The 25,482-nt window shown below is 50.4% G+C and overlaps 1 protein-coding gene across 4 annotated transcripts in view; it reads left to right on the top strand.

The window, feature by feature from the left end:
* SCN5A (sodium voltage-gated channel alpha subunit 5) overlaps positions 1 to 25,482 on the top strand; it is a 95,233-nt gene that overhangs the window by 47,577 nt on the left and 22,174 nt on the right. For 3 of the 4 annotated variants that reach the window (XM_019662788.1, XM_019662787.1, XM_019662785.1), the window contains exons 13-20: positions 2,296 to 2,428; positions 3,372 to 3,610; positions 12,210 to 12,383; positions 13,641 to 13,997; positions 17,881 to 18,324; positions 19,782 to 19,943; positions 22,426 to 22,546; positions 23,463 to 23,617. In XM_019662788.1, the coding sequence (XP_019518333.1) occupies positions 2,296 to 2,428; positions 3,372 to 3,610; positions 12,210 to 12,383; positions 13,641 to 13,997; positions 17,881 to 18,324; positions 19,782 to 19,943; positions 22,426 to 22,546; positions 23,463 to 23,617 (1,785 nt within the window). The remainder of the gene's footprint in view (positions 1 to 2,295; positions 2,429 to 3,371; positions 3,611 to 12,209; positions 12,384 to 13,640; positions 13,998 to 17,880; positions 18,325 to 19,781; positions 19,944 to 22,425; positions 22,547 to 23,462; positions 23,618 to 25,482) is intronic. The other variant, XM_019662786.1, reaches the window with a different exon arrangement.

The raw sequence follows: 25,482 nt of genomic DNA, 5'->3' as shown, positions 1-25,482 counted from the left end.
TGCCGAGGTGACATGAAAATTGACAGGCAAATGATTTTAGGGAGCCGGCCACAAAGACAGAGGGAACAGTGTTTTAGGTAGAGGGAACATCATGTGCAAAGGCTCTGAAGAGAAATAGGCTTGATGTGTTCAAGGGATGAGAGGGCTGGGCAGGGCCCAGTGTGGGGGACAGACATAAAATGAGTTTGATGAGTTAGGATTTGGACTATGCAGGTCCTTGTCGAGGATGGAAATGTTGGATTTACTCTGAATAAGATAGGCAGTGAGCTGGAAGGAGCTATTGATCAGAGGAATATCGCGATTGATTTTTAAGGGACTTTCTGCTGTGTAGAGAATGGAGGGAAGAGAAGAGGCTAGTGAGGAGGCTGTTGTGGTAGTTTTAGGAAAGAGCTGATGATAGCTGGCACTAGGATGGCGTATCAGTCAGCTATTGCCACAATAATGCGGTGTAACAAACTACCCCCAAAGTCAATGGCTACCAATAAGCCTTTATTCTCATGCTCACTTACCTGCAGGTTGACCTTGGCTTGGCTGGTCTAGTTTGGGCTTGGCTGGGCAGCTCTGCTTCAGACTGCACATTGGCTTGGCTCTACACTGTGGGTTAGGCTCAGGACTGCTCCTCTAGTCTTTGTACAGAGGCCCAGGCTGAAAGGGTGGTGGCTACCATCTGGGGAAGCTCTTTGCATAGAGGATTACTGGCGCACAAGAGCTAGGCAAACAGCACAGCAGCTTAAGACTTCTGTTCACAACATGCCCACTAACATTCCATTGGCCAAAGCAAGCGTGTCATCAATAGGACAGGGAAGTTTATTCACCCACAGTGGAAGGCAGGAGTATATATTTGCTAAATGGCAACTCAAGACTATGACTGATAGTAAAGGAAGAGAAGAAGAGAACTTGGGAGAATCTAAGACATGCTGGTGAGCTAAGCTAGCCAGGTTTGTAGTTGCACTGGACCTAGGGTACTACTGTTACACCAGCCACCTCAGCCCTCGCAGTTGCCTCTGCTTGACTACTTCCAATGACTGGGAGCTCACTACCTCCCTAGACAACATTTCAGGGTAGTCCCAACCATTGCAAAGGTTGATCTGAACTTGAACCCAGATCAATTTGAGACCCACTCTGCCACCCGGGGTAGTCTAGGCCCATCTCCCCTATGACCTATAGAGGTTACAGAAGCTCGCTCTTGCACGAAGAGCCCAGTGCCTTTAGCAGCCCCAGCACAGACTCATGGACTGTGGTCGTGCAGGGCTGTGCTGATGTGAAGCCTTTGCGGGCCCCCTCCTCACTTCTGTGGGAGGCTCTGAGTAATGCCTGCTGCCACTCCCTTCATCAGGACACGCCGCATCTCCATTTGCAGGCCTGGTTGTTTCACTTAGAAAAATCATGCAAGCGTGATGAAAACAGACCCAATGGTTAGACGTACAGGAAGTGAAAGGAAACGTCTCCTCCTCCTCCTCCTTCCCCTCCCCCCACAACCCCATTCCCCAGGTATTCCCACTGGAACAGTTCGGTGTATATCTTCCAGGTCTTTTTCTTGATTTTTTTTTTCATCAAACTGTTTGTCATAGAGGTGCTCCCAAGGGAACACACAACAGAACTTCATTCTCTTTATTATCTGTATCAGAGCCCAGAGTCGGATTGTATCCATAATTGATTTTAAAATTCTTCCTATTGATTAGTTGTTTTGTTTTTTTATGGTATCAAGACCAATGCTCCAATGAACATCATTGCAAGTATATTTTTGGTGCACATGTATAATTATTTATGAAGTTAGATTACTAGATGAGAAATTACAAAGCCAATTTAAAATGTTTTTGGTAGATAAAGCCGAACTGCCTCCACAAAAATCTTCCACCAGCTATGTCGAAGAATGTCATCTTAGAGCATGGTAGATGATTTTTTTTTCAGCTTCTTTATGCTCTTGATTCTAGGGAGCTTGTGATCGATTAAGATTCCCAGACCATTTTTGCATGGGTTAACATGTATGACAGCATCTGGTTAATAGAACTTGGTGCTTGTAGTTTCCTGTCCACACTCAGGTATCACCACTGATAAGAGACGGTGAAGAAGAGAAGAGAATGAGATGATTGGCAGGAGGGGTGGGGGGCATTGTTAACTGGGACGGAGTTGGGTGCATAGAAGCCCAGTGCCTGTGTTCCATCCAGACCCCCAGCCTGTCTCCCGGCGAGCTCCTAACCTGAGTCTGGGCCAGCTGTCCCAGGTCCAGGAGCGGCCCCAGGTGCAGCAGGACCCCCGCCCCTGGGCTGACACAGATCTCCTGATTGCCCCCAGACCACGCCGTCGGAAGAGGCAGGCAGGCCTCAGATGCTGACGCCCCCGGCTCTGTGCGTGGATGGCTTCGAGGGGCCAGGAGAGCGGCAGCGGGCCCTCAGCACAGTCAGCGTCCTCACCAGCGCACTGGAAGGTCAGCACCCCCCAGTGTCACCCAAACACTCCCACCTCTGGTCTAGGCGCCCTCGCCGTTACCCTGACCCGAGCGAGGCATCCCCCAGCTGCTTGGCCTGCCTTGAACATCCCCACAGCTGTCCCAAACTTTTCAGTCTGTGGCCCCTGCCCTAGGTGTCTTTTCATTGGTTTCAGCTTGTTCTGTCCTGGACATTCTCAGGAGTCATGACTGCGTGTCTTCCAAACATACCCGCACCTGTCCTGGCCGTCCCAAGGGCTTCTCAGTCTCATCCTGTCCTCTCCCGAGCATCTCCATGTCTGCCTGGGCCCATCCTACCCCAGACATGCCTGATTTAGCCTCTTTGCAGCCATTCCCGTATCTACCACAGGCTATCCCAGGCATCCTCCATCTGTCTCAGCCCCACCCTAGGCAACCCCACATCTGCTCCATTCTGAACTTGGCATCCCCCCACTTGTTCCCCCCGCCCCATATGTATCCACATTGTTTCTGGCCTCTCCCAGCCACCCGCTATCTGTTCTAATATGTCCCAGATGTCCACATCTATTCCTACCTGTTCTATCCTGGGTGTCCTTATATCTGAACCTGCCTTTCTCGGGTGTTGTCTCCTCCTTTTCAGTCTGTCCTCCCAATAGCGTCCCCTTGTCTGTGTAGGACTGTTGTCTCAAGAGAGCCTCCTTATGTCCTAATCTGTGCTGTCCCAGTTGTCCCCACATCCATCCTGGTCTCCTGCCCCTGTGGCTCTGTTCTTTCATATTTCCAGGATAAAGAGTCAGGACACAGACTACCCCTTCCCTTAGCTTTCCCTGCCCCTTTCGCTATCCCCCTGTCATGTATGAGCCCTGTCATCTCCCCAGGTAAGTCATTCACCTTTTCCGGACTACCATGAATTATGTATGAGTCAGTCAACAAAAACAAACCAGTTCACTGGCTGTCCCCCCAGAGTTGGAGGAGTCTCACCGCAAGTGTCCTCCATGCTGGAACCGCTTCGCCGAACGCTACCTGATCTGGGAGTGCTGCCCACTGTGGATGTCTATTAAGGAGAAAGTGAAGTTCATGGTCATGGACCCATTTGCTGACCTCACCATCACCATGTGCATCGTGCTCAACACGCTCTTCATGGCACTGGAGCACTACAACATGACCACTGAATTTGAGGATATGCTGCAGGTCGGAAACCTGGTAAGTGCCACCAGCAGCTGATTCTAAAGTGGGTATCCTGGTAGGAAAGGCTCTCAGCCACCTGTCATAGCCTTCCTGGGACAGGGAGGAGGGACCCAGAGCACAGAAGGATCTTCTGATGGCGGAAGTCATTGTGGAAGCCATCTTGAAGTAGGGAGTTTCAGGATCAGCTTTTAAGGAGCTGAGAGATGTCGTTGGGAGTGAAAGGTTTAGGGATACAGGTTAATAAAGATGCCCAGAGGCTAGAAAACAAAAGTGAGGTGGGGGTGAGCCTGAAATGTGTGGAGACATGAGATTTGGCAATAGGAAATGCAGCAGGGGAGTGTGCAAAAAGGGGCTGTTCTCTTATAGACAGAGTTTGCATTCAGTGAGCACCAGTGTTTGGCGGATGGAGGAAAGAATGGATGGATCGTTAGATGGAGAGAAGGAGGGAGAGAGAGAGAGAGGGAGAGAGAGAGAGATATGGAGGAATGGATGGATGGATAGCTGGGTGCGGTGAGTAAATCAGGCAGAGCCAGATTTGAATTCTGTCTCATCTCTTACTAACTATGTGACCTCAAGCAAATTACTAAGTCTCGGTAATTGGCATAATACATATTTGTTGAATTTAATAAATGTAAAATTAGTATGACTATCAACCTCATAGGGAGCTAATGAAGACTGAATAAGATAATGTGCGTAGTGTGCTTGACTCAGAGTTTGATAAACAGTAAGCACTAAAGAGAAACGATAACTGTGGTTATCATCGTTGTTATTAAAGAGCCTGCCCCTGGAAGTCAGAATATCTGAGTTCTAATTCTGATTTTTTTTTCTCTTGAGATCAAATCCAGTCCTGCCTCTTCATTCTAAAGATGGGAAACTGAGGCCTGAGAGGTGACATAGTGGTGACATAGTTGGGCATGTCGCTACTGTCTCCTGACTCTGAGCAGCAGGGCCCCATTGGCTCTGTCCAGATAAGCCCAGTCAGCCTTTCTTGAGTGGATCTTAGGGTGAGGCTGGCAAAGAGCCCACTGGCCTCTGAAAGGCGCGCCTGGGGTCATCACTGAGTTTGGGTGGAGGGAGAAGATCATTTGGTCCAACCTGTCTCTTCCTGCAGGTCCAGCCTTGTTCCCAGTTGCATAGGTGTCTTCCCACCCCCCCAGGACCCCCCATGTCCCCAGGCAGGCAGGTCTCCCACACTGTGGAATATGACGACCGTCTTCTCCTATTACTTTCCATATCCGGGACTCTAGAGGATCTATTCCAATATTTTCACAAATGTGAGCCCATTTGCTATAATTCTACGTTTATATGCAAACAGGAGGGAAAGTGATATCTCAGTCTATGGGAGCCTCATGGCACAATTGTGCCTCCCTTGTGTTGGCCTTCAGATGGTGGTTATGTAGCGTTTCAGCTGAATGCGGTTTCAATGGAATGTGACCATTGGGTTGGACTGAGCGTCTAGTCAAGGTGATGGAGAGCCCAGGTGGCTTCACCGGATCACTAAGCAGTGACTGAACTGCAGCTGTGTTAAACTTGTGGTTCAATTCTTAGTAATAGGTCATATGGTTGGATTGTAGCTCTATTTTGTTCTGTTTGGATAGTTTTATTGTCAGTATGTAAGGTTTTTATTGTGATGCAGTTCATATAGTTCACATGGTTTAAATATTAAATGGAAAGAAACAAAACCCCAAAAATAAGCATGGGTACATACTCTTGGTATGGGGAAAAGCCTTTCTAAGCATGTCACTGAAGACTAATTCCATAAAGGAGCAGAGTGATTTAAGGAACTTTTAGCACATCACATACTCAAAGGGAAAAGACAAATGAAACTTCTATTCCTAGCAATATTGTAGACAGGAAAACTTGAAAAGTCTCTGACTCTGAATCAATTAGAAATATAGCAAACATTCTTTGACACGCAAAGTTCCTGAGAAAGCAACAAAAATGCCCGAGTGCCAACAATCGAAGAGGGACTTAAAAGCCATAGCAGTAAACATGTGAGATGGTTCTGCAGTTGCCCTGGAATAGCGGGGAGGAGTTGATGATTGGAATAATCTGGGGTTTGGATTTCAGTAAACATGTAGAGACAAGACATGTCTTTGGGACAGTGTGAGTCGGGGTTGGAATTGAGAAGTCCCAAAAGAACATGACCCTCCTTTCAGTAAAAGGGTGAACCAGAAAAATCCACACACTGACACTGGGAAATGATAAAGATGGAAGCTTGTCAGTCTCAGCCACCAACTGCAGTACTGAGAGGGAAATGTAGAGCCTAAAGAAGATACATTAAAAAAGAAAGGTTGAAAATTAAATAGCCAAGCATTTGATGCAAGTAGTTAGAAAAAAAATAAGTAACAACTCAAAGAAAATTGAAGATAAGAGTAGAAAATTAATAAATAAGTTTAAAGTTCAATTAGGGAGAAGTTTTTGAAAAAACTGTTTGAAAAGACTAACAGACAAATTTTTAGCAAGATTAAAATAGAAAAAAAACGAAGGCACAAATAAATAGCATTAAGAATGGAAAAAGGAGCGTAACTACACAAACAGCACAGGTTAAAATACAGTACAAAACATTATAAACAACTTAATGCCAATACATTTTGAACAGATTAAATGAAAAATTTCCTAGAAAAATATGTTACCAATAAGAGATTTAAGACCATAAAGAAAAGAGAAAAAAAAAAACGAAACAAACCCACCAGTGTATAATTAAGAAAAAACAAATAAAGAAAAAATAAATAGCAATAAAAACTATGAGGAATCTAGAAATAAATATGGCAAAAGATTGTAAATATTATATGAATAAAATTATAAAACTATTGAAAAACAGAAAAAAAGTCTTAAATTAGTGGAGAGATGTGCCGTTTTCATGGGTGAAAGTTTCAATACTGTAGAGATATCAGTTCTTCCCAAATTAACCTAGATATTTAACGTAATTCCAATCAAAATCCCAACACATTTTTTTCCCCATGGGACTTGACAAGGTAATCCTAAATTCATATGGAAAAGTTAAGTCTATCAAGATAAATTAAGGAATAAGGTAGGGAGCTTACCCTACATGTATTAAGATACATTGTAAAGCTATAGTTCTTAAAATATTATGGTATTGGTGCAAAGATAAAATATCGCTACAGAACTGAGAACTCAGAAATAGGAAATGCATATTTGGAGATTTGATAAATAACAGAGAGAGCACTATAAGTCATTAGGAAAAGGATAGACTACCCTGTAAATAGCGTTGGGCAGAATGGTTATCTATACGAAAGAAAATAAATTTAGATTCCCCACCCTACACCATACGCATTAATTGCTTGTGGGGAATTGAATTCCACACCTAAATGTGATAAACCAAAAATTTTAAGCTTTTAGAATAAAAACGGGAAAAAAATATGTATGGCCTTGTGGTCAAGAAGGCTTTCTTCAACAATATAGAGTTTATGCCATGAAAGAGAAGATTGATAAATTTGCCTATGTTAAAATGTATAATGTCTGCACAATAAAGGATATGATAAACAAAATGAAACCACTACCACAAACTGGAAATTGGTATTACGAAAAGTATTTAACTAGAATGACACGAAATCCAGCAGAGGTACTGAACGCTTACACATCAATAGAGAAAAGAAGGACAACCCAGTGGCAAAAACCTAAGTACAACAAAGAACAAAGAAAATGACAGGCAAATCACAGAAGAGGAAATTCGGATGGTTATAAAGAACTTAAGAGAAACAGAGAGGAATGCAAATTAAAGCAACATTGAGCTACTATTTCTCACCCATAAGAGAATCAAAAATAAACTTACATGTGTTGGCAAGGAAGTGAAACAGTGGGAACTCACACTTTGAACAGTGTGGATTTGGCACAGCCATTTCAGGAAGCAACTGTAGAATATCAGGTAAATCACAGATGTGCATACCCCGTAACTTAACAATTTCAGAAATATATATTCTTTAGAAAGTCTCACATGTCTGTACAAGGAGACCTGTACAAGAAAGTTCTTTGCAGCATTGTTAGGTATAGGGGAAATTGTAATCAACATAAATGTCCACCTATCCATTCATTAAAAAAATAGGTAAATAAATTGTGATGTATTCATACAATGCAATACTGTACATAATTAGAATGAATACATATAGATGTATCAACATGAATAGATCTCATAAACAATGATGTTTAGAATAAAAGGAACTTGCAAAAAAAACACTTGCAAAATGGCCCATTTGTATAAAGCTTAAAACTTTGCAAAAATACTATATATTGTTGTTCTATACATTGAACATCAAACATCAAACTCAGGATAGTGATTACCTTTGAGTGAATGTAGTACTACAGATGGCTTCAGTTTTACCTGTGATGGCACATGGTTAAGACTTCGCGGTCGAAGCTGAGGCACTTAGGTTCAAGGTCAGGCTCCGTCACTTGGGCCAATCGGCTAACTTCTCTGTAGTATCTCAGTTTTCCTATCTGTAAAATGAGGCTATTAACAATGCATATCTCATAGGGTTATTGTGAGGATTAAATGACATAATAGATGTAAAGCACTAGTACAGTGCGTAGTATATGATCAATGTTATTTAAGTCTTTGCCATTATTTTGTATGGAAAAATAAAACAAGATTTGAAACACATATGGCAAAATGTTAATAGTTGGCAGAGTTCAGTGGTGGATACAAAGGTACTCATTATCTTATTCTATACTTTTCTATATGCTTAAAAGATTTTGTAATTTTAGAAAATACAATGACAAAGCTAAATGACAAACCAGGAAAATTGTTGCAATACATACAGCAGACAAAGAAATTATACCTTAAATATATAAAGTATATTTATAAGCAACAGCAACAACAACACAAAAAGGTAAACACCCTAATGGAAAAAATAAGCAGAGGATATGAACAGGCAATATCACAAAAGAAGAAATACAAACATCAAAGAAATGTCCAATAAACAGCAATAAAATATGGCCTTTGTCCTGTTGAATTGGGAAGGTGAGTGGGAATAGAATTCCCAGTATTAGCATGATTATAGGAAAACACTCATACACGGCTCATGGAATTAGTTAAAAACTATCTCTGAGGATCATTTATCAGTATGCGTCAGAATCTCTAAAAACGTCCATTGACTATGCAATTCCATTTTCAGAGATTCATCCTAAGAAAAAATTGGGCAAATTGTTTTAAAACATGTATGCGAAAGGATATTGGTTATGGCAGTGTTTTTAATAGGGACAAAACAATGCCCATCACAGGGAAATGGTTAAACTACTTACGGCACATCGGTACAGTGGAATACCCCACAACCATTAAATAAGAAAGGAAGAAAAAGAAAATGATGCTGTAGGTCAGGTTCAATTGGCACGGAAGGATGTTCACAAAGCACTGTGTCTTCAAAGCAAGTTTACAATGTGGACAGTATGCTCCCATTAAAAACATATGTCCAAGGTTCCCCAAAAGTCCACCCACCTCCTGGGAAGCCACCATTAGCACCCTGCTTCAGTGGACCTCCTGCCAGGAGTCAGGGAAGCGGGTCCCCACACTCACAGCCTCTGTCTGCCAGATCCCCGCGAGCCTGTAAGTCATGCAGTGTTGTTTGTATCTGAAGGCAGCCCCTGCCTGGGCCTGGAGCTCTCGGCTACTCTCCACAGTCACAATAAATACCGTTGATGATAACAATAATTGCCCTCTCACAGTAGCATCCACTTTACATCCATTAGCTCTAACTCTGAGAAATCTCCTATGGAGTTATTAATATCCCCATTTGACATATGAGGACACTCAAGGCTCAGAGAGATGAAGAAACTGGCCCAGGATCACACAGTGGCAGACCCTGCTTTGGAACCCGGGTCTGGCTGCCGTTCTCTGCTCGTCCAGCTTTGATCACATGGCCTTAGAAAGCCTGGGGTGAAAGTCACGTGCTTCTAAAGCACTGGTTCCCAGCTTAGCTGCGCATTAGAATCACCTAGGAAGTTTCTTTAAATCTTGATACCTGGGCTGCACTTCAGACCAACTGAACTCAAATTGCTGGGGGTAGGACCCAGGCATCAGTATTTTTAAAGCTCTCTAGGTGATTCCAAAGTGCACCACGTTTGAGAACCAGCGCTTGAAAATAGCACCTCTCAAATTGCCTGGGAATCTAGTCAAAATGCAGAGTCTGCTTCCTCAGGCCTGGCATCTTTGGGATCCTGCATTTCTAAAGAGCTCCCAGGAGACACTCTTGGGTTTTTTTTGCTCCTCACCTCCCCAACGGCGTTCCCAAGAGCCTCTGCCATCTCTCTCTTTTTCTCCTGACATCCACCTAGCGCCAGTTAATATCTGCTACCTTGCTGCCAAAACAGCTGTGAACCTGGGCAAAGAGAGGCAGGAGATCTTTCCTGAACTCCTCTTCCTCAAAATGAGTATTAGTACCCATAAACCTGTCAAACAGGCCTTAGGAACACAGCCCCACTGGCCCGCGCTCAGGCAGGTGCTGGGGGAGACCAGAGGGCTGGGGCGAAAGGAAGGGCAGCCCAGGCCCCACCCTAGGCCTCTCGGGGAAGCCCCGTGCAGCTTGGTGAGCGCTCCAGCTGGATAGGGAAAGCCTTCTGAAAAACAGGGCAGTGAAGCTGGGCATTCCAGGACACTGGGCGCTGAAGGTCAAACGCCCAACTAGTCGTATGTCTGTTCAGCAAGTGGGCTGCCACTGTTCTAGGTACAGAAAAGGCCCCTCCTGCTGTGGAGCTCCCTGTCCAGCCCAGAGGAGACTCAACAGATACACAGCTACAAACATAGTATGGTAGATGGGGGTATGTGAGAGAAAGAAAAATAAACAAGGAAGAAGGGTAAGGAGTGTGGTGGGAGGGGCCACGATTTTAAGTGTCAGGAAGCGTCATCCATTAGGTGGCTTTTAAGCAGAGACCTGAAGGGAGTGAGTCCTGTGGATGGAGGACGGGACGATCCAAGTGCAAAGGCCCTGAGGAGGGGACAGCAAGGAGGCAAGCTTGGCTGGAAGAGCAGTAGGGGTTGGGGTCAAAGGGAAAAGTTATGGGTGCATAACCCGGAAACAGGCCTGGGTGCTGGGGGAAGGGACAGAGCCCTAGGATGCCTCTCCACACGTTGAGGCGGCCCAAGAATTTGACTTGAGGTTGGAGGATATTGGGGGGCCTTCCTTCCCCAAGAGCCCGTCTAGGGGAGAAACAGTTCCCTCTGGGCACAAGAACTAAAGACACCATTGAAGTCATGAGGGTTGGGCTGGTGGGTGGTGCCATGTGTGACAGTACAGAGGCACCCCCACGACTTGCTATCCCGGTGCTCTCTCCGCCAGGAACAACACAGTCCCCTGCCCCCCACCATGGGGGCCCATCTGCGCACAGAGGGAAAAGGCTGATACTGGGGCGACTAACAGATGCTTCTCCTCTCCTTTCAGCACAGAGCCCCCTCAGGGTGGGTGCTAATGGCAGGGTGACCCCCCCCCTCCTGATTTCTGACCTCAGCAACATGCCTCAGCCGTGTCCATGTCTCTCACCTCACCTCACCTCATCCATAGCTACTACAGGCCTGACACTGTCCCCAGGGGTAGCCTGGCGCTTTGACCTCAGACCTCATCTGTAGATACCTCAGTGCCTCCCCACTGCCCCCAGGATAAACCCCTAACCCCAAGAAGGCCCTGACTTCCCGCCAGCCACTCCTTCGCAGGCTATCCCTTCCTCCTAGACCTGTGCCTCCGTCCATCAGAGCAGTTGGCACACCTCGGGGCAGTTGACCATGGTCACAGCTGCCTGCCCCGCCACACAATGGGCTCCTTGACCGTGGGGGCTTTGCTGGCAAAGGCTGGGCAGCTCAGGACTCATGAGCTGTCAACCAGGTGAAGCCCAGCCTCTGCCCACCTCAGGAACATTTCCAGAAGGGAGAGATGGTTGCTCTACATCTTGAAAGACAGCGCTGAGTTCAAGTCCTGGTTCTCAAACTTATTAGCTACATGACCTCAGAGAACTTACTTGACCTCTCAGTGCCTCAGCTTCCTTACTTATAAAATAGAGATAATGATACTTTCCTCGTCGGGTTGTTGGACAGACGAAAAGAAATAGCACATGCAAAGCATTTGAGCCCAACTCTTAGCACATCGTCAAGCCCTCCAGAAAACAGTGGCTGGTTGTTATGACAGTGAGAGGAGTTCAGCGTGTGGACGCGGAGGGGGCGGGCACAGCATGGACAAAGGCCCTGAGCCATGACGGCCAGGAGTGTTTATAGGCATGCACGTACTTGGCACGCGTGGAGCGAGGGCGCGTCCTGTGGCAACACAGGCTGGAAGGAGACTGGGGCTGGGTCATGTCACTGCCCACCTTAGCCTCCCCTGCCCTCAGGTGTCTCCAAGACTGTAAGTCTCTACAGAGCCTGCCGTGGCCTGGCTGTTTCTGAGGGCCAGGCTGGTGGGTCATGCTTGGTGAACAACAGAGAAGGCTGGGAGCATCCGATCGGAGGTATCCCTAAGGGGCTAGGCCATGGCCAAGCAAGCCCCCACCGGGAGCCTGGGTGCTGCCAGCCCAGGAGGGGGAGCAAGAGTCAGGGGACAGAGTGCCCCTGATGGCCAAAGGGTCTTTCCAGTCCAAAAATTGGGGTCCCCCCTGATTCCTGTTCCCTCCCCAGGTCTTCACAGGGATCTTCACGGCAGAGATGACCTTCAAGATCATTGCCCTCGACCCCTACCACTACTTCCAGCAGGGCTGGAACATCTTCGACAGCGTCATCGTCATCCTTAGCCTCATGGAGCTGGGCCTGTCACGCATGGGAAACCTGTCGGTGCTGCGTTCCTTCCGCCTGGTACCCAGCTGGGCCCTCTGCAGGGGGGCAGGGGGGGCGGATCTGGGGCATTCAGTCACCCCAACTGTGATCCGTCATGCCTTCACCCAACAGCTATTTGTTAGGAAGCCTGGGTACCAGGCCCAGTGTTGTGATGTGGGGGGCACCGAGCTGGGCAAGAGAGAGGAGATATCCCTGCAGAGGAGCAATCAGGGTGGCCATGCTGATTTGCAAAGCCCTTTATGGTTCACCCTGACCTCTTTAGTCCTCACAGGATCCCAGGAGTGGGGCTGGCGTTACTACATCCCCATTTCACAAATGAGGAGGCTAAGACTCAGGTGAAACCATTTCCCGAAGCCACATGGCAAGTAGCAGCTGGAGCTAGTTCTGCTGACAGCTCGTCTGGGGCACTGCGTGCTGGTTTCAAAATCAGCATTTTGAAAACTTTATACACAAGCCGCCTGGGAATCTTGTTAAACTGCAGATGACAGTTCAGCAGGTCTCAGGTGACACCAGAGATCCTGGTCTGTGGACCATGCTTTAAGCTCAAAATGCCTGAGAGGTCCAGACATGGGGCTAGGGGTAGGTCAGGGAAGGCTTCCTAAAGGAGGTCCGAGCATTATTGGTGGCTTCACTGGGGGCTAGGAAGGCAGGATGGTGGGGGCAGTAGAGAAAGGCCAGGCTGTGGGTTCTAATCACGACTCCGTTGCCATGAGCCAAGGGACTTAAGACAAGTTACTCCATCTTTAAGGGTTGGCTGCTTCTTCTGTCAAAGGAGGTAACACTAGCACCAACCTCATGTGGTTACTGGGAGTTCTGAATAAGTTGATTCAGCCTACTGGCACAGTAGATGTTCAATAAATGCACAGCACTGGCACCCTTTCTCTGTGATAACTGGGATTAAAAAAAAAATGGAGGCAATTGGGCAAAACAGAGATGGCCTGGAAGGATATCTGATGAAAAAGGGTCTGGCAGAGGAAGGACATTCCATGTTGGGGGAATCTACTGGGAAGTACCCAGAAATGACGCCAAGGGGAGTAGGAGAGTGGTGTGGGCACAAAGAGAAGGACTGGGTGGAGGCGATGAGGCTGGAGCTGTTGCCCTGACTCCCAGAGCAGAGCCTGCGGAAGCCGCCTTCAGGCTGTGGAAGAAACAGTAGTGTGTACTCTTGGAGAAATAGGGAGCAACAGGTGTCAGTGACCTCCGAGGGCTCCCTGGGTTTTCAGGCAGGAGCCAGGGGGATAAGGGTGCCCCTCACAAGGACCCCTCCTTCCCCAGCTGCGGGTCTTCAAGCTGGCCAAATCATGGCCCACCCTGAACACTCTCATCAAGATCATCGGGAACTCAGTGGGGGCGCTGGGGAACCTGACGTTGGTGTTGGCCATCATCGTGTTCATCTTCGCTGTGGTGGGCATGCAGCTCTTTGGCAAGAACTACTCAGACCGGAGGCACCTCATCAGCGACTCAGACCTGCTGCCCCGCTGGCACATGATGGACTTCTTCCATGCCTTTCTCATCATCTTCCGCATCCTCTGTGGCGAGTGGATCGAGACCATGTGGGACTGCATGGAGGTGTCTGGGCAGTCACTGTGCCTGCTGGTCTTCTTGCTCGTGATGGTCATTGGCAACCTTGTGGTAAGTTGGCCAATGGCCTCACCCGCACACATTCACCTATCATCCATTCATCCACCAGCTACCCATCCACCCAGTCATGCATCTGTCCATTTACTTACCCTTCCTCCCATCCATCCACTCATTCACTCAGCCATCTATCTACCAAACCATCCATCTATCCACACATCAGGTCTCTCATCTATCCATCTATTTACCCATCCATCTACTCACTTACCCATCCTTCCATCTATCTACTCATCCATTCATTCATTTACCCACCAATGTACCCACTTACCTGTCCATCTGTGTACTTTTCATCAATCTATCTATTCACTTACCTATTTATTCTTCTGTTTCTCTACTCATCCATACATCTTCCTATCCAGCCATCCATCCACTCATAAATCACCCACCCACCAACTCATCCATTCATCTGTCCACTTCTTCGTTAATCTGTCTACTCAGTTACCAATCCTCATATCCATTTATCCACTTGCTCACCCAGACATCCATCCATCAAACCCCATCTGCTCACTATCTATCCATTCATTCATTCATCACCCATCCATTTATCTGTCCATCAACCACCCATCCATTTCCCCCATTCATTCATACACAAACATGCGCATACACCCCATTCATCCATCCACTTACCCATTCATTTATCTACCCATTCATTCACTTGCCCACCCATCCATCCATCCATTCATCTATCACCCATTTTTCTACTCACTCATCTATTTCTCTACTCATTCATCCACCCCACATCCATCTATCAACCTACTCATCCATTCAGTCATTCACCATTCCCATCCATCTACTTATTTATCTATCCACCTATCTACTCAGTCACTCATTGACCCATTCATATCATTCATTTTTTCATTCATTCATTCACCCACCTATTTGCAGAGGTGAATGTGGCCCTGACGTTGCTCATCAACTTGAGAGAGTGGGGAGGTGGGGAATTCAAACAGGCTTGCAATAACTCTCAAGCTGATCAGAATGATCAGAGCCATTAAAGAGGAGCCCATATGGGTGCTGATACCCCCCCACCTGTGGAAATCAAGGAAAGCTTCCTGGAGGAGGGTTTGGAGCAGACCTGATAGACAGGTGATGCTAAAGAGGGAAGGAGCAGGGTGAGCAAAGCATGGGTGCAAGCTGGTGATGGTCGAGGTGAGGCGGGGCCCATAGGAGCCTAGTATGTCACCCTGGATAGCTGTGGTGGGAGTTCCTGCTGTCATGAAGGGTCCAGGACTTTGCTTCCATGGTATCTGCCTGTCAAGGGCAAGTGCATCTTGTCTTGTGTCTTTACAATGTGGGGAATTCCAGAGCTGAGAGAGATCAAAATCTAAACGCCAAAGAAGGGGCCTTTGGAAGAGGCAAGGTTGAGGCAAGTCAGTGTTTCAGGAAGAAGTCAGTGTCCACTGTGGACATAGAGCCACCTTCCTGGATACACACCTGTTTTGTACGTGCTCAGATATCACAGCTGTGTGGTCTGGTCCCAGAGGGCTGGGTAGCACAGGCTCACATCAGCTCATATCAGTGTTTTAGGTGGTGAGAGTACTGTGGGCTGCTGATTCCAGAGCCCTTCCCCGATCTGGCCTGCTTTCTCCTCCCACATGTCTTAACCAGGCCAGGGCAGACCCAGACCCAGATGGGGTCAGTATCCCCCAGGCCCCACAGGTGGAGCCCGGAGAGGAAACAGGGCCTTGGTGCACAGTGCTACTGGAACCCATCTCTTTGGCTAGCCTCACAACCCCCCTGTTCTCCCCTCAAACTGGCCCCCCATCAGGATGGAGCCTCACTCAGCCCCTGGCCCGGCCCCAGGGCCACCAGATTCCGTGTGTTCCCAAAGAGGATGCAAGTACGGGCGCTCTCAGCCCAGAGCCAGGCTGAGCTGCCCTCACACACAACCCTGCGCTTTCCAAGTGGATCTGTCTGGGGATGAGAAGATTAGAGGCTGCTGGGGGAGGGAAGCTAGCAGCCCACGCAGCCCCCTCCTTGGCCGCCTGAGGAATTGGGCTGCTGCCTGGCGTGGGTGGAAGCAATTGCCATTAAAATGGGAAATGATGATCAGGCAGGGGCTGGAGAGCAGCAGCGTGATTGACAGGGAAAGCACTGGAAGAAGCCAAACTTCTGAAGCCAGCCAGAAGGGAGGTTCTAGCGTCCTGTGTAGGTGGACAAGGCCGCCCAGGCACTCCCCCTGCCCTGCCCCCAGCCTGGGCCCCAGACGCCTGCAGGTCAGAGAAGGTGGGGCCAGGTGCCAGCAAGGGCTGTGTGGGAGGCTCCGTGGTGGGCAACTGAGAACAGAGGCAGGGGCCAGGCCAGAGGTCTGTGTAGACGGCGGCTCTAAATCACGTCACATGCCCCACCTCACCCCCAGGGATGACATAAAACGGCTGCCGCGTGTCCAAAGTGATCATTTCTCCATAGAGACGGGATCTGGGAGGTCCTACTTCTCAACCTTTCAATACTGTCCACGTGAATGTATGTTACTTTTTAAAGCAAAGGCAGGTTTCTGAGGCCGGCACTCCAGCCTCACCCACTGCTTTCCTCAGAATTCTCATTCCCTGCCTTCTGACAGTGCCTGAGGGGCTTGTGAGACGCCAGAGCAGGGGCTCAGTGTGGGTTTCCAGTGAGAGCTGTGCCTTCACCCGCCACCCTGTCATAGGGGCCCTTATTCAACTGAACTCCCTTCTGGGGGTGGCTGGGAAGAGGAAACACCAACCCCGAAGCAGGGAGGCTGCGTCTCTAGCCTGTCGGCTTGGTGATACTCATGCACCAGCCTGACCCACATGAAGGGACAAGCCCACCACCATCTTCATTTGCCCTCCACGAGACTGGGAAAGGGGTCCACACCCAGCCCCTTGTCACTCAGCCCAAGTTCTCTTTTGTAACGAAAGCTAAAACGTCACACAGGATGATTTAACAACAAGCAGTAGTCAAGACCATCCAAAGACAGAGAGATTATGCAACCCCCCTTAGGGGTCTTAAGTGCCTAACCCCTAATCAATTAAGTAAAGTACTGTGCTTTCTGGCACCACTGAAACCTCAGCCCCTCCTCTGACTCCCTGAAGCAAATGGGCCTTGGAGCAAAGGGGCCAGGCCTGGCCCCTGGCGCCAACCCCGTGTCCCTTCACCATGTCCCAGTTGTCTGGTCCCACACATAGCACCCATCCAAGCACCCCCTCACCATGTAGACACAGCCGTGGCTCAGTAGCCTGACGCTGCAGTTAGTCCCAGATGCCTGCAGACTGCCACCTGGGCTCTTTTCCTGCCATCTGCCATTGCCCGCTTCTAGGCTCAGTCCACCTGTCCCTCACCTGTAAAGCATAGTCAGACCTGAGGACACAGCAGGAGCCCCAGATTCTCGAGTGGTGAGCTGGCTTCCCTGGAGAGCTCAGAGGCACATCACTACCCGTCCTTCACTAACAGATGCAGGGAAAGCCCCAACAGCTCCGAGTTGCTTCTGGGTGGGCTTTGTCTTGTCCCTGGCTGGGATTGGTCCCCACTTCCCAGGAGCAGCCTTGTGCTCACCTTGACTCTACATCCCCATTTCTCTCAAGGCAGCCAGGCCCCATCTGCAGGCTTTGACATGGGTTGGACATGGTTCTCCCACTGAATCTGGACCAAGACAGTGAGACCTGGGTCTGTATGCCTTCAACTCAGACTATCTGAGACCTTGGAAGGAAGCGTTAGGGTTTGTCTTTCTCATTATAGCCAAATTCTCTATAGTCAAGAGAATGGGGGGTTAGGGTCAGGGCCCAAGGTTCGAGCCCAGAGCTGTTTGCCTTTGGCAGTCCTTAAGGTCCCTGTGCCTCAGTGTCCCCATCGCGGACCCGAGGCTGAGCGCCCGTGGCGTGGCGCCTGCCTTGCTGAGCCTGATCTGTTGTCTCCACAGGTCCTGAACCTCTTCCTGGCTTTGCTGCTCAGCTCCTTCAGCGCAGACAACCTCACAGCCCCTGACGAGGACGGGGAGATGAACAACCTGCAGCTGGCCCTGGCCCGCATCCAGCGGGGCTTGCGCTTTCTCAAGCGAACCACCTGGGACTTCTGCTGTGGGCTCCTGCAGCGGCGGCCTCAGAAGCCTGCGGCCCTTCTCACCCGCGGCCAGCTGCCCGGCTGCATTGCCGCCTCCGGCTCTCCACCACCCCCAGAGACAGAGAAGGTGCCTCCGGCCCGCAAGGAGACACGGTTTCAGGAAGACAAGCAGCCAGGCCAGGGCACCCCCGAGGACCCGGAGCCCGTGTGCGTGCCCATTGCCGTGGCTGAGTCAGACACGGATGATGACCAAGAGGAGGACGAGGAGAATAGCCTGGGAACAGAGGAAGAGTCCAGCAAGCAGGTGAGCCCCCAACCCAGCCCCCTTGCCCCCATGTGTATGCAGCACCTACTTATATAGGGCCCAGGACCCTGCTCTCTGGAGCACCCAGCCTCACTCAGAGCAGCTGCCCCTGCCAGACCGCCACAGAAGGGCTGGGGCAGAGGTAGAAGACAGGCCGTCCCCCAATAGCCAACCTCATAGAGGGGTGCTGAGACCAGCTCTCGACCCTTTCTCCAACCCAGCCAAGGAGGGGATCTTGAGAGGGGCTGTTATCATCATTTATCCGCTGGCTGGTCATGGGCAGCTATTTGTACAGAAAGGGAAACTGAGGCACAGCAAGAGTGAGAGACTTGCTAGGAGTTCCTCATGCATCTAGGACAGAGCCAGGCCCCCTAGTCCCCACTCTGACCGTTGTCCCCCACCAGGTCCAAGGTGGACCGTCTTAGTGGGGGAGCAGTGCAGTCTCCTGACCTCCGACTGCCCCGTCCCCTCCTCCCAGGCCCAGGGCTAATTCTGAGATTTAAAAATAAGCATCCCGAAGATGGCAGGTGTCAGAGACAGCACTATCTTATCTTCCAACCTGTTATTTTTAACACTTAGGACCAGAGTCTGGACAAAAGAGACACCCCCCCACACACACACACACACACACACACACACACTGCTCCCTCCGTTTTCCCGTGGCCTGAGTCAGGCTCAAATGGCTTCTCCTTAGTTCTATAGGTCAAACAAGGAGGACTGTTGAGTTGGGCCCATCCTGGCCGCTTCCTCTGGGCCTGCACTGAGTGGGTCTGGCTGTGAAGAGCAGCTGCTCCCCATCCGTGGAATTTGATCTGAGGCTCCAGGCTTGGTTCCACGGCCTCCTGCCTTGCTAAGGTCCCAGAGGCCAGCTTCAGATCTTTCAGTCAGGCTGCGGGACAGTGACAATGTCAGCTGGGGGAGGGGAGTGTTGCTATTGCCAGGACCATGGCTTCTAGTTATCTCCAGGATGCTCCCAGCACAGGAGTGGAATTCTAAACTGCCCCTCCTTTTCCGTCTCCTTTCCTTCTCTTGGGCTCTGGTTCCCTGGGGCGTGTGTGTGTGTGTGTGTGTGTGTGTGTGTGTGTGTGTACGTACGTGTGTACGCACACACATGCACAAGCAAGCTTGGGATGTCATGGGAACTCACAGAAAAAGTCAACATGTCCTTCTGAAGTAGAGTTGCCACATTTGGGAGCTGGGCATGGCGGCCCAGCTGCACCCTTCCAAGGAATGGGAAGAGTGGGAGATTGATGCCCGGCCTGCCAGGGTTTTGGCTATCGGCCCTTTGCCTGGACCGCCCAGCCCCCAACTCAGGGCTTCTGAGGAAGGGTCTTCAGTGAGATAAGGCCGAAGGCAGGGGGCAATGCCCCAGTCATATGGGCAGGGCCTGAGACAGAGCCAGAGCCCTGGAAATGCTCTGGCTAGGGAGCTCATGGGCTTGGGGTCTGTCTCCTCAGCAGGAACCCCAGCCTGTGTCCAGTGGCCCAGAGGCCCTCCCGGAGCCCAGGGCCTGGAGCCAGGTGTCAGAGATCGCCTCCTCTGAGGCTGAGGCCAGTGTGGCTCGGGCAGACTGGCGGCAGCAGCCGGAAGTGGAGCTCCAGGCCCCAGGGTGCAGTGAGGTAACACACCTTTGTCCCTGAAGCCCACGGGGCAATGCCGCTTGGGCGGGAGCCAGGCTAGGAGAGGTCCCGGCACACGCCTGCTTTGGCTGGTGGGATCTATAGCAGCTGTCACAGGCAGTGTGGGAGACCCGTCTGCAGAGGCGAGCACAAGCAGCCATGTCCTGACAGTGGAGGGATGGGATGGCATGGAGCCCAGAGCCATGGGGGAATTCTGGAAGCAGCCAATCCAGGCCCATGATGCCAGACTCACACAAAACCTCTGTGTGTCACCCCTCCCCACTCAGTCCCTGTGCTTTGGTCCTATTGGGCCAGTGTTTGTCCTGTGAATGGCCCCATCCCAGGGGACTTCGGGGAGCTCTGAGAACAAGTTCTTGGCACATTGGCCACCAGCCGTTTCTCGCCTGAACTAAAGCAGAGGCCACAAATGTTGAGGCCTCCTATAGAGTTTTGTTCTGGCCACAAAAGCATTTTAATTTGAATTAGCTACCAACATTTAAAACCTGGGAGTTTTTATGTAAAAAAAAAATCTGCATTTCTGGCTTCTCTTTTAAAAAACTGGAAGAACCTCCCTGCTGGAGACAGTGAACACTGCCTCCTTAATGGGAACTCTCTGGTTTGCCTCAGAGCTCACCTGCCTGACTTCATTCCATTACCTACCTGGCCCCAAAAGCATTTGAGTTTGCAACCCCTGAGCTAATGGATTGTGGCCCTGCTAACTGCACCCCCCCCCCGCACCCCCTCTCCCCAACATACGCTCTCGCCAAACACTGAAAGGTAGAGGTCATGTATTCAGACACGGGGCTTGGGGGCCCGTGTCCTGCAGCCTGACCTCAGCCCTCACTCCAGCAATTGTAACTCGCTCCAGTGCAACATTCCTCCTTTGCCTTGCCTCTTTCATGGGATGGGCCTCTGGGAGGCTTTGTGATGAAGGCCAGTTTTGGGAGGACGAGGTGCTGGTAGTGACTGGTCACATCTCCCCGTGGAGGGTCTGACACTCAAAGGCATGTGGGAACAGCTCCACTGTCCGAAAAGAAAAGTAGTGTGAAGACCTTTTCCAGCTGTGCATTTTCCAGCTCAGTGCCTCAAAGCCACTGGGGACCACAAAAGCAGAGCCTCACCCCTTGGGCCGTGGCTCCACGCTGCACCAAGGAGCATGATCCCCTTTCCCGCTGGGACTCAGGGCTTATCCATCGCAAATCTCAAAGTTAAAGAGGACTTCAAGACACCCCGGCCGTGTGGCTCATGGGAGAGAAAAGATGGCCACTGAGGAGCAGAAACACGCAAGATCTCAGACCAGCGTGTCTCTTAAGTAGAGCCTGAACCTAAGCAACAAGGCAGGCCCGCTGAGCTGGGGGACTTGGGGATTTAGATGTGATCTGAAGCAAATGAAGGCGTCCCTTCCCTCACAGAAGCCCAGCCCTGCCACACTTGTCTTTAGAGTGGGTTCCTAGAGGCATAACCTGAGACGGGCTTTCAGTACAAAGGATTTATTAAGGGAGCGCTCTCAGGAAAGACCCCAAGAAAGTGACAGGAGCAGGTTGAGGCAAAGGAACCAGCTCCAAAAGGCATGGTAGCTGGATTCTAACCTTAGCTTGGTCCCCTCTATATAAATCATTCACGGGGTGTTAGCCCCTCCTGGCTTCGGTCATAACCTCCAAGCCATTTCCAGAAATGGCCGCTCCCTGGCTAAAGACAATTTTTGCAGAAAGGGTCAGATAAGCAGCCAGTGTTCACAGCAGCTGGGGATGTTAAGCACAGGCTTAACAGAGGGGAACTGGGCAGAGCACCAGCAGGGGCCACTACAACACCCCTATACACCGGCACCTGCCCGTGATACACACAGACATCTACAGGGCACACTGCATGCGCACACCTCTCTATAATCAGATTACAAGCGGTCAAGGCAGCAGAGCCCTGCCTGGCCAGTCAGGGATGGCTCCAGCACCTTCTCACTCTTACTCCAGGCTCAGCGCCTCACACCAGCACCCGTACCAAGTGGGCAAGAAGTGTGGGCTGGTTGCTGACCTGCGCCTTTGTGTGCCCGTGATCCTGGTCCTACCTCTGTTCTGGATGTGGCATGCCTGTTTCCTCTGCGTGTGCCAAGCTACCACCATGTGTCCATGTCTCAGCGTGTGTCCGTGTTGCCGCCCCATGTCTGTTTTGTCTCCCGCTGGACGCATTCCCCTCCCAGTGTTTTCCAGATGCCGTCACATCCCCTGCACCCCTGCCCTAGACCCCAGCAGATCAGAACCACAGACCCAGAAGCCCTGAGGTCCAGCCTCGGCTCAGCCCTGACTGGTCCCAGGTGACCTCCGGGGCAGGTTCCCATCCACCCCAGGCTTAGACTCGCCAGGTGTGCAATGGAGGATAGTCTGGGCACCACCCCTCAGGGAGCCCCAGACTCTGGGCTAGAGGCTGGAGGCTACTACGTGGCCCACACCATGCTCTTGCCCGCCCCACCCCACGCTCCTGCCTACAGACCCACGAGGACAGCTACTCCGAGGGGAGCACAGCAGACATGACCAACACCGCTGACCTCCTGGAGCAGATCCCTGACCTTGGCGAGGACCTCAAGGACCCAGAGGACTGCTTCACCGAAGGTACTGCCCCGGTGGCCTGTCCCAGCTTTAGCCCTGCCTGGAGGGGCGGGAAGACCAACAGCTCCTTGGGACACAGGGCCATGTTGCGCCCCACCCTGACCCGGGTGCCTGCCCCCCCTCCCGCATTCCCTGTGACCCTGGGGCCTCCCCCATCATGAAATGCATCATGGCGAGTCTGCCCATGGTGTGCTGGGCTGGGCATCTGTATGTCAGCCACACCGAGGACTGGTGACACTACGTTTGTGGGGTGGTAACATGCACAATCTTCTGCCCCACAGCATCAGGGACTGAGTCTAATTCTCCCCTTCCCCTCAGGCTGTGGTACAGTGCCTGGCATGTAGGAAACCCTCTGTAAATATTCGAGGTAGATGTGACAATGGCCACGTTGGTGATTGGCATCTGTAGCTTTTTAAATTGGTGGTGTATTTAGAAGGCACCTGAGGATAAAATGAGGGATTGCCTTCCATGTGGCATATCATTTGGGGCTGTTAGTGAGAGGTCCGCCCTTCCCAAGGCCCAGAAACTGCAAATATGGAGAAGGCCCAGGGACAGAGCACCCCAGGGAATTTTTGAACACTCCTTCAGGGGGAGGGTTTCCCGGATGAGCAGAAGACAAGATGGAGCCCATCCAAGCCCAGCTTTGCCCCTGAACACACCTGCCAGGCTCTTTTTCCACTCCTTGGGAGCCTAAGCCATGTGGCCTCTCCACGGAGTACCTGCTGAATGTGGGCCCCTGTGGACAGCACCCACAGTCCTCCCCGGCCCCCATGGCCCTACCACCATGTTGCCCTGTTCATCACCCCATCCTCGTAATTTCTTTCAGTCAGTCATTCCTTCAACCATCCAACCTCCTGCCATCAGACGTGTGGGCTTTCACAGGCTCTGGGCTAGCCTGACCCCTCTCCGTTCCCCATAGGCTGCGTTCGGCGCTTTCCCTGCTGCGCCGTGGACACCACACAGTCCCCAGGGAAGGTCTGGTGGCGGCTGCGTAAGACCTGCTACCGCATCGTGGAGCACAGCTGGTTTGAGACATTCATCATCTTCATGATCCTGCTCAGCAGTGGAGCGCTGGTACCCTCCTGGGGTTGCAGGGCAGGGCGGGTAGGGATGGAGGGCGAGGGAGGGCGGGGAAAGGTGGTCTCCCGCTGGACAGCCAGGTCAGAAACGGGGGCAGAACCTGTGCTGAAAGTGTGCTACCCCAGGACCCCAGATCAGGGATCAACTCACAAACTGTCAACATTCATAACACGTATAGAGGTCAGAACAGGAAGGGCTCACAGGGGTCATCTGTGCAGGCCACCTTGTTCCATGGAAGGGAAATGATTTGCCTCAGATCACAGTGCACAGCTCGCATAAGTCTCAGGTCACCAGGCTCCCACACCTAAGCTCTGGTGACTCGCCCCCTGCACACAGCCTCAGGCGCCCCCCCATTCCCGTGCAATTCCCAATGCTGTCTGATACTACAGTGCAGTCTTCAAGGGCTGCAGGCCAAGCTGTGCAGTTCCCACATGATCACATTCCATCCCACAACAAACCCTTTGCAGAAACATTAAGCAACTTGCCCACGGCGCCACCACTCACAAGCAGCGGATGCGGCGTTTGAACCCAGATAGATTCTAGGGTCCTGTCTTGACCTTCCAGTTGTTCAATGGATCTTTTCTAAGCTCTCCTTGAATCTAGTCCTGTGTGCCATAGGGAGCAACAGGAGGAGACCCCTGCCCTGGCATCAGCGGCTCCCAGTCTAGTCAGGGAAGCCAGACACAGCAGGTTTGAGATAATCAGAGACCAGCCCAAAAGAGAGTTGAGCAAGGATACAGCAGAAGAGTCAGGGTGACGGGAGGTCAGGGGGGACTGGAGCAATCAGAAGACTCCCTGGAAGCAGCAGGTGGGACTGGACTGTAGAGGACAGGGGGGTTTGTTGAGGCCTGGAGGAACAGTGAGGCCTTCCAGGGATGCCCCGTCTGGCCTCCAAGCACCATGCTGTGACCTCCCAGAGCCCTTCTAGGAGGAGGTAGAACAGCCCTGGTGAGCAGGGAGAGGGGTGATCAAGAAGGCAGAAGAAACAGAAACGTTTCTGGCCCAGGGGAGCAAGCACCTGACATTGTTGGGGAGGTGACAGCAACCAATAAGGAATGCTTCGGACTCCAGAATGGGAGATCCGAGACTATATAGGTGCCTCCAGTCCGTGCTGCCTCCTGTGGGGGCAGGCCCTGTGGCTGTCATTTCTAAACCTCCGCGACGCCCACCCTGCCCTGTCCTGCCCCACCCTGTTACAGAATGGGCCCAGAGCCATGACTGGCAGTCTGCATGCTTTTTTACCATTGGCAGCTGGAGCACAATTTCTGCAGGCCGCAGAGAAGGATGATTTAACAATATGTTAACAAGTTTTGTTTTTAAACAACCACAAGCAAGGGCAGCCAGAGCCATTTAGTCTAGGCTGTGGAGGAAAAGCCCAGCCTGGCATACGTGAGGAGGAGTTTTGGCAAGCGAACGGTGAGTCTAATCAGGGTACACAGCCAAGCACTGTTAAAAAAAAACAACAAAAAAGAACGCATCAATGATATATTGAGAAAAAGAAGTCTGAGTGTGTTATTTAAAGTTATAAACTTGTTTAACAGAAAGCAGATGCTATATCCCTTCCAAATTGCTGAAGGAGAATTTTTTTTTTAAGAAAATAGAGATCTTACAGCAAAAAGATAGGAGAAAAATAAGCAAAAAGAAAGGACTAAATCAGGAAACAGAAAGTAATATGGCAGAGGCAAGATCAAACATGTGTTTTAATAAATTTAACTGGATAAAATTCATCTTTTAAAAGAAAAGAACTCTGAATGGATTTTTTTAAAGAAAAACTTCAGCTATGTGCTCTCAAATGACAAACCTAAAACAGCATGACTCAGAAACATTAAAAGTGAAAGAATAAGATATGCCAGGCAAAT

The sequence above is a fragment of the Hipposideros armiger genome, unplaced genomic scaffold (genome assembly GCF_001890085.2).
Source record: "Hipposideros armiger isolate ML-2016 unplaced genomic scaffold, ASM189008v1 scaffold_380, whole genome shotgun sequence".
NCBI classification, from domain to species: domain Eukaryota; kingdom Metazoa; phylum Chordata; class Mammalia; order Chiroptera; family Hipposideridae; genus Hipposideros; species Hipposideros armiger.
Note: the sequence above shows the minus strand (reverse complement) of the source record. Positions and strands in the feature narration are given on the sequence as shown.